At 38.5% G+C, this 12042-nt stretch overlaps 1 protein-coding gene across 1 annotated transcript in view; it reads left to right on the top strand.

Annotated features, from left to right (window-relative positions):
• The first annotated feature begins 45 nt into the window (after nt 1-45).
• The window catches only part of LOC124276719 (tuberin-like), a 141628-nt gene continuing 129631 nt past the window's right edge, over nt 46-12042 (top strand). The window contains exons 1-6 of the mRNA XM_046712362.1: nt 46-324; nt 2860-2946; nt 6572-6682; nt 7096-7175; nt 9398-9462; nt 10806-10938. Of these exons, the coding sequence (XP_046568318.1) occupies nt 193-324; nt 2860-2946; nt 6572-6682; nt 7096-7175; nt 9398-9462; nt 10806-10938 (608 nt within the window). The 5' untranslated portion in view covers nt 46-192. The remainder of the gene's footprint in view (nt 325-2859; nt 2947-6571; nt 6683-7095; nt 7176-9397; nt 9463-10805; nt 10939-12042) is intronic.

The raw sequence follows: 12042 nt of genomic DNA, 5'->3' as shown, positions 1-12042 counted from the left end.
TAAGATTATTACTTTCTTTTGAAATTAGGAAAACGTTTTTACTTGTTATTAGAGACCCGTCACATTTGTCAACTTCCGTACGCAACAGGTTGTGTTTTGGCGAGAAGGTTCAAGGCTGCAGGACCAAGATTTTAACATGATTTTACATTTTAGACTTCATCCACTTATGACGACATCCATGTTTCTGTAAAGATGTCGAGACCGGAGTCTGATCTCAAAGAAAGATTGAAAAACCTCTTCAAATTCAGCAGAGCTCCATCAGCACCGTCGACAGCTCATAGAACTCAAACCAAAGATATCGTCCTTACACCTGATGTTTTGAGGGTTCGTATTTTCTTTATTAGGCCAATACAGGGTAGCTAAAGGATATGAACAACATTTCCGTTTACAGGGATAGAGCAGTTGTAAGTTATAGAGTGATAGTTAGTTCACAAGGGCTACAAACGTATTTGTCAAAACGGCCTCAAACCTCAAAACGGACGAGTTCACTGAAAGTCGAAGACCAGAAACCAAACAAAAGATGGCATTTTGTAGTTTTATATCTGTTTGTCATGTTCATTTCATAGCAAATTTCAAGAGCATCACGGGCTAAGTACATTTTAAAACCTCAGCAGGCATGGTGAGCTGCATGGAAGTAACCTGCTTCCCCCATCAGTCTAGTTCGGTGTGGTCAGTCAATTTTGACCATATCCCAACTGGCTCATGCGTGGTTCCTTGATCTTTATGGTTAGTTGTGTTGAAATTTCGATAGGTTACCCCCAACCATCCTTAATCTTTACTATCTTAAAAATTTCATAAATTAGGGTAAAGTGTTGGCTTATAACCTTCAATCCTCCACTAATTGAAAATCAGAAAAATGCCCCTGGTAAAGTGCAATGCTGCCACACCCCCTTGCCAAAATAACCCTATTTCCAGCTGGAAACTCTATTAAGCACAGGGGTTTGTATTGCTGAAAATAAAAGTATTAATACGTCCTGGGTCCAACACTCATTCACTGATAGCAATCGAATATTAATATATGTAGATGGCTATCAGTGATCAAGGGCTGTGGTCATATTGTTTTGTCTATCTTGAGTAAACCACACGGCATGTGGGGACAAGACTTAGAAATTAAATTAATGATAGGTAATGAATATTTAGTATTAGATTAATAAGATTTGAAAGGTAATTTGTATGATTTGGTTGGAAAATCTGTACAAACTTACACAGTAAAAGACTTCCTGTGTACTGATCATGATGGCCATTTCAGTAGAACATAAAGAGAAGAGAAAAAAAATCACTACAGTGCAGTGTTTGATTTTTTTGTTATGTTGCCCATTGAGCACTGTTGGTTAAAGGTAGTATTTGAATCCCTCAAAATTGTATTGTAAACCTTCAACCCAGGTTTGTTTTAAGGACCCTCTCAAAATAATGATAAGATATAAAGAAGTATGTTATGAAGACTCACTGAAAAAAGTATTGATGCAGACAGTCTACAAAACATACATTTTGAAAATATATTTCCCTTTTTGAAATCCAGATTTGAATTTCCCGCTGTATCAGTCAGGTGGCCAGAGGAGGTGTGTTTTCATAGCAACAAGTCTGTTAGTGGAGGAACAGTTTCATTCAGGGTTTCATGTTTCAATTTTTCCCCAGGCATGCTGTGAAAATGACCTTCTCCCCTGATCCCATACTGTGCAGGGTTAGGGTTGTACACTTACTTCATGCTGACATCAACAAGCTCAACATTTTATTCTCCCAAGAAGGGGTGATATTGTTTAGTACTTTTGTTGTCATTGTCAACACTCTGACCAGTTAAATTTAATTCATCAATATGTAGTGAAAGGGTTGTTGGACATTTACTATAAGGCACATGTTTATTCCAGTTGTAAATTCCAAGCTTAACCTTTGACATCACCATGCACCCACAGCCGTTACAGTCCTGTCGCTCATGAGCAGATAATATCTACGCTGCTGAGGAGTAGCCAATGGGAGACTAATTGGAAACCCATGGGATTTTTTAAACTTTGCACTCTGGTCTTTAATATCATTATTATGTGAACCACTTGGTATATATTCTACTGAAACTGACTTGGTTGATATTTATTGTCAGCTGCTTATGGAAATTCCTATCCTTGAATATGGGCTCCATAGGAAATATATGTAGTCAATTCCTTGATTTGAGAATGATTAACAGCATGCAAAATAACCCAGGAATATGAAACAACAAGCTGGTTGTGAGACAAGCCAGGCTACAAAATGTCTAAGGGATTCACAACTTCTTGGGCATAACACATGTGGGGAGTCGAACCCAGGTTTTCAGCATGACGTGCAGACATTTTAACCATTAGGCTACCCCCCAGTCTCAGAGTGGTTGATAGGCCAGCACTGTCAAACTTTGATGTATTTGAAGTAATATTTGTAGGAGCCTGACTATTATATGCCTTCATGACTTTTTCTGGATTGAAAGGACAATGGTGTCTATCAAATTGTTCCTTGTGTATCAAATTCATTTGAAATTCATATTTTCTTTAATCAATAAATAACACATATTCATTTAAGTCAGTTACCTTAAGTTTGTTTCAAGGGTTCCTCTCTCCCCGCCCCCCCACCTTCCTTTTGGAAATGACTTAAGACCACATTGAAGATCTTTTTTTTGCGTGGGTTGTGCCAATGGGGTGTTTAGGGGGTTCAAAACCCCTTAAACACACCCACCACCACCACCACCACCCCATTTCAAAATTCCTGAATCCGCCCATGATATATATACCCACTTTACTGCTGTCCTTTGAATCAGCCTGCCTATCATCAGGTCCAATCATGTTGATGGAAAACAGTTTGGTGTATAGAGCATTGCTTTGAATCATGGTTATATTATAGGAGATTTGTCCTGAGAGTCCTGCTAACAATCGAATCCGGACCATCCGTGATCTCAGTGACACAGTGAAGAAGAAGAGGTTGGAAGAGGTAAGACTAAACCAGCAGGTGCCAACTGTAGCGTAACTATCTGGCAGATCAACTTGAAGGAATAATTCCATGGAATACCCTGCCTCTATTACATATTGTAACCCAAATTCTGTTGTTTGGCTGTCATCACACTAGATATTCTACCATTGTTGCCAATTGTCTCCTCTATTTACATCAGCCTCATTGTTCTCATCCTGAGGCCAGATTTCTCTTTCAGTGAAACCATGAAGGGCCTTTAGAAAGTGCCTACAGGGGTAAAGTTCAACACTTCCAGGGCTGTCCTTCACCACCAGGAGTAGTGATCAGAGAAATTGGACAACAGGATAACTGGCACATACTGAGCAAACATAGTATAAGTCACATGAGTCAATCATTACTGTCAAGTCACTGTCATCTAAGGTTAATGTTCATATGTAATTGTCTGTGGATGTTGATACCTTCAATACTGGAGCTTACATCAATTTGTTTGTGACAGAAGTAAGCTGCATATTACCCCCACTTCACAAGGATTTTGTGGACTGGCTGGAGATGAGATTGGATCAGGGTGGTCTTGTTCACTGTGTCAACATTCAGAAGATCTAAGATGTGGTTGTCTGCCCATTTCACGTCAGCTCTGTGGAAATGATGGCGGTAGAACCAAGCAGTCAAAGCATGGAGTCATCATTTGGACCTCTCATGAGTTCTGGACAGACAACATGTCAGTGTTAGCCCATAAACAGTGACATTCAGGAACAAACTCAGGAATATTTTGGTTGGAGACTTTGCATATAATGGCATGGCAGATACACCTGTTGAAGGATACAGGTCTTCTTTAGCCTTGCTCATCTTATATGATGGTTTATTCAAAGGTACTCACCCAGTATTCATCTCACTTTATATAAAGCCTTTCAAACCCAAACACTTTTTCCCAAAATTGAATTTTTCCATCATTCAGTCAGATGGAATCCCCCCATCAGGCACAGACAAAATCCTCTTCCCTGCAGATGTCTCGGTAGACAGCGCATCCAAATTTGATGGTATTGATTCCTCCTCAGTTTTTGTTGACTGGACAGACTCCTTTGTCCAGGTAAAGCCCTGAAGCATTATCCAACAGCTATTACAATGATAGATGACACAGAAAACAAGTGTTCATCACGTGCAAGCCATGGTCCCCTAAAGGAAACACAAACACTACCTTGGCCCCACTGCAGAATAATTGAGGACTGCTATAGTAGACAGCCACCATGATGAACATATCTCCACCACAACGTTTGGGAATTGTAAAGCCAGTGAAATACAGGTTCCAGCAACTAGTGCAGCATTGTGGGACACACTGTTGAACAAGTTCTATCAAGCTCACAGTGGAAATCCAGCAATACACTATCAAAGTTTACTCAGGGCTCCAGATAAGGGCCGTATCAGCGTATGTACAGATAGAAAATATGCACGATACGGTAGGAAATAATTTAGAAAACGTAGCAGATAAGCACCACAGCAATGGTGTATGGACTTAAAATCATTTACAGATGTATTTATCTGAAAAAGTTTTGTTTTATTGTTTATTGACCTGTTTACACAAGAGTAGCAATGTTGTGGTGCCAGAGGCCCAGATAAGCTGCGTATCCGGGTAAAATACGCATAGAAAATTTTCAATTACGCATTGAAAAAATTGTTGCGTACCAATTACGCATTTAAAATGTTAGATACGCAAAATGTTTAAAACAAATGCGTACAGAATATATTTATAAAAATCGCTTGCGTAATGAAAAAGACATGGATTGCTATCAAGTTGTACTGTTAGTATAGGACTAGTGTTGTACTGTCAGTATAGGATGAGGGATTTTTTATGAAATCATTTCCATTATATTTAAGTTGGTTTTGATTAGGTATGACATAAGGTAGAACATACCTGCTTAGTAAACTTACTCAATGACATAATACTTGATTAGGTATGACATAAGGTAGAACATACCTGCTTAGTAAACTTACTCAATGACATAATACTTAGGTGAGTAAAATGACTGAAATACGCACATATTTGAAAGCAGTGGGTAACGGAAAATGAAATACTCACTCAATATTCATAATACCCACTCCAAAAAAATACAGTGGGTACAGTACCCACATGAGCTAAATCTTATCTGGAGCTCTGGGTGCATACATGAAACGAAACACAAGATTACTGATACTCCATTAAATTCCATTCAGTACACTAAATGTACTCTTAAGGTTTTCCAGTAGTCCTATATTGAAAAAATAAGGAGTACGTACTCCTGATGTTGAAATATTATCTGGAGCCCTGTTTACTTGTGTGATATCAAACCTGATCTTTGTGGGGTGGAATGGGCTGGAGTTTGTAAAATGTAAGTTAGACTTTTGATCATTTGTGGATTATATGCTTGATCGACTGTATTGATGCCAGAATTTAATTTCCTCAAAGGTGGATATGACATCAGATAACTGGAGGTGACATCATAACTGGGAGTGACATCATTCAAACTAGAAAAGATCTCCCACAGAATTAGAAGTGATGTCATGTGTTCTAAATATGACTTTGTAATATTGCATGCGACATCAATGGATCTGGAAGAGGTCCCCAACAGATACCAAAAAGACATTATAATACCGCAGTGACATCACAGAAATACCAGTATAATCATGATAATGATGGAGTTGAAGAACCAGGTAGTAAGCTGATGTCAGCTTTTAAAGACTGCTACATGCCAAATTCCACATGTCCCGTTGGTAAAGGTCTGGCTATTATGTCATAGAGGTTATGTTTTCACAGAAATTATCAATCAATAGTCATCACAGTGTATGATTCTGAAAATACTGCCACAATTACACCAGGAGTAGTCCCACCCACCTCGGTCATTTATTTGCATCTAGGTGATGTTGGTTGTTTGAAAGAAGTGAAGTTATTCCTTTCCATATATGTGCAGTAACACTGGGAATAGGTTGAAGTCATTAAACTAATTGGGGGAAAGCTGATAGTGAAGAACACCAAAGGATTTTATATCAGTTATGACTACAAATATATATATATATTTCCTTTTTATGTTACAATTTCAGCAGTTTCATGTTCTCCAATTGAAAGTATTTTAATTGTACAGTGAACAGTGTTGATTTAAATACATAATGTGTACATTACCTCTTACATACAGTACACAGACATACAAAGTACGTAACTTGCATAGTTACAATTAGAAAATGCAATGAATTTCATAATATTTTACTAATTCTTTTTGAAACCAAATAAAATTGAGTTTCACTGCTTTTCTATCACATTTATACAACATATATTTGACTATTATTCTCACCACATTAACAGGATTATTATGTTTACCTTTAAATCCAAATAAAATATGCTCTTCACTTAAATAAATGTTTCTTCCTATGTATCCTTTAATCCATTCAGTACATTTGGTCCAAATATCCATGGCATATTGGCAGTTACAAAGCACATGTGCAATATTTCAGCTGGATCATTACACAATGAACATGCTGATGACTTGACATGACCACTAACATATGGCTGTGATGTAACAGAGGTAGTATTTTACAGGTTACTGTCGGTATATTAAGGAGTTTCCTCCAGTATGTAGAGTTTAAGAATTTGTTTCTGACTCCTTGCTGTTGGTTGCAGAATGCAATAGAGGCACTATGGAAGAACATAAGTGATCTCCTTCAACCTCAAGTGACCACAGAAAGTCGGCAGGTTGCTTTGCACTTTCTGAAGTGTCTCTTGGAGGGACAGGTAAGCTGTCAACAGGCCCTTAATGGTCTCCTGGAGGAACAGGGACATGTGAGGCTGGAAGAACAGATGTCATATTCACATTTATATATTTCAGCATTATCACATTATCTCATTTATGTTTTGATGAGAAAAATATGAGAAAAACTATTTGATGCGTAAACATATTTTGAGGAATTCTCCTCCAATTACATGCTAGTTCTGTTATACAGTGATTATGTTTGTCTGAATGTTGATCAATCATCATTTCAATGATGTCATCACACCTTAGCTATCATTGTTTATGGTTGCCTCTGTTTTATTCTGTTATTATTTTCTTTACAGCAGATTGTTTGAGGTGATCAGTCCATAGCGCTAGTACATGAGGCTTTTCATGCAGTTCTGTTGCTGATTTTCTAACATATGTTCCCATCCAGCTGCAGAATCTTGGCATCCTAAGAGGGCATTTCTTCAAGGTCATCGAAGCCTTGACAGGTCCTGATGATCTCTCACACAGGTACGGTTTCCAGAGATGTACAAGTTTAGAACTGAGTTACGAAATCACTGAGGAACACTAAATAACAGAAAAAACACCCAAAAAAAAGAATCCTGTGAAAAGATTATTGTCTTGTGAATATCTCAGTGTCATCTTTTGAATGCATCATTTTTGTCTTGTGAATATGTCAGTTCCGTGTTGTGAATCCATCAGTTCTGTCTTGTGAATATATCAGTTCTGTCTTGTGAATATATCAGTTCCGTGTTGTGAATATGTCTTGTGAATATGTCAGTTCCATCTTGTGAATATGTCAGTTCCATCTTGTGAATGTGTCACTTCCATCTTGTGAATGTGTCACTTCCATCTTGTGTATATGTCAGTTCCATCTTGTGAATATGTCACTTCCATCTTGAGAATGTTTCAGTTCTGTCTTGTGAATATGTCAGTTCCATCTTGTGAATGTGTCAGTGCTGTCTTGTGAATGTGTCAGTTCATCTTGTGAATGTGTCAGTTCCATATTGTGAATATGTCAGTTGTCTTGTGAATGTGTCAGTTCCATCTTGTGAATGTGTCAGTTCCATCTTGTGAATATGTCAGTGCTGTCTTGTGAATGTGTCAGTTCCATCTTGTGAATATGTCAGTTCCATCTTGTGAATGTGTCAGTTCCATCTTGTGAATATGTCAGTTCCACCTAGTGAATGTGTCCATGCTGTCTTGTGAATGTGTCAGTTCCATCTTGTGAATATGTCAGTTCCATCTTGTGAATGTGTCAGTTCCATCTTGTGAATATGTCAGTGCTGTCTTGTGAATGTGTCAGTTCCATCTTGTGAATATGTCAGTTCCATCTTGTGAATGTGTCAGTTCCATCTTGTGAATATGTCAGTTCCATCTTGATTTCCATGGAAACGATTTGGGCTTAGTCTAAAAAAAAAATCCAGTTTAAGTATCTATCAGATGATTTGCTCTTGCAAATATGTAGTGGCGGGGGGGTGGTGGGGGGGGGGTTGTTGTCATGTTCTGATGACTCTTCTCATTTATTATTTTCTCAGTTTCAATGGACTTAAGTCTCAAAATGGAGGGGTGGGCTTCGTTTCCGAAAACCATTCAATATCTTTCAACAGAACTTGGTAAATATATGAGACAGATCCCAAAGTGGTGCCTTTTGCTATTTACAGATTTTTGGCATTCATATTTTTCCCGGTCTCCATGGAAACAATTCAGACTTAGTCTGAAAAGAGAGAGGTGGGCTTCATTTCCAGAGCATAACTCGAAAACCATTTAATATCTTTCAACAGAACTTGGCAGATATATGAGACAGATCCCAAAGTGTTGCCTTTTGCTATTTACAGATTTTTGGCATTTATATTTTTCCTGGTCTCCATGGAAACAATTTGGACTTAGTCTGAAAAGGAAGAGGTGGGCTTCATTTCCAGAGCATGACTTGAAAACCATTCAATATCTTTCAACAGAACTTGGCAGATATATGAGACAGATCCCAAAGTGTTGCCTTTTTGCTATTAACAGATTTGTGGTATGTTTACTATTCCCAGTTTCCATGGAAACGATTCGGACCTAGTCTGAAAAGGAAGAGATGGGATTCGTTTCCGGAGCACAACTCGAAAACCTTTCAATATCTTTCAGCGAAAACTTGGCAGATACATGAAGCAGATCTTGAAGTGGTGCCTTTTGCTATTACAGATTTTTGGCATTTATATTTTTCATGATTACCATGAAAACAATATGGACTTAGTCTAAAAATATCAAGTTGGATTTCAAGTAACTGTCACATATGTTCTTTCAAATATGTGGGGGCTGGGGGGATATGTCATCTTCTGATGACTCTTGTTGAATATCACTTACTATGATATGACAGATCACACAGTTCAAAGGCAGTGTTTCTCATTTGATTTTCAATCTAGTTTGATGTGTGAGATCATTTGGGAAATATGTCAATCTAGTTTGATGTGTGAGATCATTTGAGAGCATATGTCAATCTAGTTTGAGAGAGCATTTGTCAATCATCATATGTCAATCTAGTTTGATGTGTGAGATCATTTGAGAGCATATGTCAATCTAGTTTGATGTGTGAGATCATTTGAGAGCATATGTCAATCTAGTTTGAAGTGTGAGTCAGATCATTTGAGAGCATATGTCAATCTAGTTTGATGTGTGAGAGTTCAGTCAAGCATTGGAAATCTATGTTAAGAAGTACCATTTATGTGCTCTTTTTTTTCACTCCGTAGGCTAGATCTCTTCAGGGTTCTGAGTGAAAATGGCAAGAATCTACATGATTTTGAAGACGAGACTGGTAGGTTGTTGATATGGCTTTCTCAGTGATGTCATATGCTATGCATTTGTGATATTGTACATGACCTTTTCATCTGACCCAATTTTGCATGTAAAGTGGCCTTCACGTGGCAAACTAAAGTTTGACAACACATGTTGCCAAACTCAAGTTTGAAAGTGTGAACATTCCATCAACTCGACACCAACACCAATTTCAGAGTTGTCAAACTGTTGTCGAAAAATAGGATTGGTCTCTATTCTCACCAACATTTCCATCAAACTTTTGGTGTTGTCAAACTAGAGACATGGCGCTCAAATGACACGAAAGTTTGACATGTGTTTGACGTGTGAAAATACGAGTTTGACAACTTTTAAAATTTAAAAAACATGTGTTGTCAAACTTTAGTTTGCTGTGTGAAGGCCACCTAAGTGTATATCATACCATTTAGGTTTTTACAACAGTTGAAATTACAATAGTTGAAGCCCTGAAAATGCTACTAAAACAGTAAAAGGATGAATTCTGTGGAGCACCATATTTGTCTGTCTGAACACCCAGGACAGTTAGGAAAATGTTTTCAAACCATGTGGAAATGTGAGTGTTTGACTGAGAATTACTCTGTTTAACCCTTCAAATCATATTAAAGCCAAAGGCAGAGCTGAAGTGTAAATGTGTCTGAAGATACAGCTGACATGATTATGATCAATAATGAGCATCAACATAAGGTTATACTCTGAACAAATTGAAAATGATATGTGGAATGACTATATATTTATGAATGAAAAAAGATGACAGGGAAGTGAAAGAACATGTAAACCTGACTGGATGCACTGTCAAAGGTCAACCTTCCTGTGTGAAATAATATATAACTTCCTGACTAGCTTATTGGGAACTGGGCTAATCTGTGAAGGTTCTGGTGTCAGGTTAATCACTGATAAATGCAGGGCTGAAGAATGAAATACGAATGAATTTGTCATTGCAAATTCAGGTGATAGGAAAAGAACGTGACTGATGAATCATGGACATTCTACTTCTATGGAATTCTGTAATTAAGTTGAAATAAAACAGCTAAATTCGTATAAAAGATTGATTCAAGTTGTACCCCCTGAACGACCCCATTGGCTCTGCCAACGCAAAAAAAAAATATCTTCAATGTGGTCTTGTCATTTTTAGGGGGGAGGGGGGTTAACCCTTTGTGCATGCACACACACGCACACACACCCTCCCCTCCCCTTTCTGGAACCACCAATGGTCAATAGCTTGCTCAGAAATCACTGCAGTTAACAAAACTCAGCGCCAAATTAGGTGGAAACCCAAGTTGATAAAACTGTACTGTGGCTGTGACATTTCTTGTTATGTTGGTGCAGGTCCTTTCCTGTTGAAGTGGATGTCAGAGGTGATATCAGCTGGATACATCAGCAACTTCCTGTCTCTGCTCATCAATGTCATCAAATACAATGCAGCCTACTTGTATGAGGATGAAGTGGCCGGTCTTGTCCAGTAAGTCACTAGTGGGTCACAGCAGACATCTAAACACCAGGCCTTGTGGTGGAGCAAGACATGGACTTTGGGTCTGTTTTTTCCCCTTGGCTATGTCACAACTCTGTTACAGTGGATCCATCTTCTTTTTAGATTAGCTTGTCTTCTGCCACCATGGTTTGAATTACATGCTGTAATTCAACACTTTTGTCATCTTTACTACTACTTTACTAATTGAAGATTTCAACAAAGACAGAAAACAGCCCAACGACTAACATGGAGTTTCCCTTGACCTACCTGGTAGGTAGACCAGGCCAGAACACTACATCATTTTGAACACTTCAACCTGTAGGCTGTTTCAGTTCCCATTTCCCTATTTTGTAGGGATGCATGATGGCAGGTCGTATCATTGCCTCGTTCCAGCACCGTGCATCAAGCACATACATTTCAGTGTCTCTTATAACACATTTGATGTGTCCTACTTTGGTGACTGTGGCTCATCATTTATCTCACAACAAGATTATTCTAGCTGCAAACAGTGACTGTGGTCCCATAACATCATCACTCAACAACTCCATTAAGATGCCTAGCTATAAATATCTCCCTGTCCACTTTCCGTAGACTTTGTTGAAGGCTCTCAAGGTAGGTAACAGCATACATACGTTTGGTAAGAGATCATCCTCTGTTCTGTTGACACTGCCATAGGTTGTTTGTGCCTGCCTCTCTCCCTCTTGTGGGTGAATCAGGCATCCGTGCTGCTGCTAGATGGATGTTGATGACACTATGTAGATGCAAGTTGTTCATCAGTTACAGTTTACTGCCAAACAACTTGAGATAAAGAACTTGATGTTTCCTCCAGACTTCAGCATGCTTCATTGTGAAAGTCCTAATTTCATCCCTGTCAAGCCACAGGTCAAGGTCACACCACTTGATATCAGTGCTAGTTCCATGCCATCAAGCTTCAGTAAGCCCACTGCAGCAAATGGACACCAGTCCCATGGTTTCACCTCCAAATGCAGGACTTTCAATTTCTGCACGGTTTGGACCTTCTGACACCCACCTTGGTAGATTGAAGATTCAGACCATTACATTTGTTGGATCTCTTGTGAAAGAGACTGTCTGACA

Source organism: Haliotis rubra, unplaced genomic scaffold (genome assembly GCF_003918875.1).
Source record: "Haliotis rubra isolate DU_JTF1 unplaced genomic scaffold, ASM391887v1 Scf212, whole genome shotgun sequence".
NCBI classification, from domain to species: Eukaryota; Metazoa; Mollusca; class Gastropoda; order Lepetellida; family Haliotidae; genus Haliotis; species Haliotis rubra.
The sequence above is the reverse complement of the archived record's forward strand: the minus strand, read 5'-3'. Positions and strand labels throughout refer to the sequence as shown.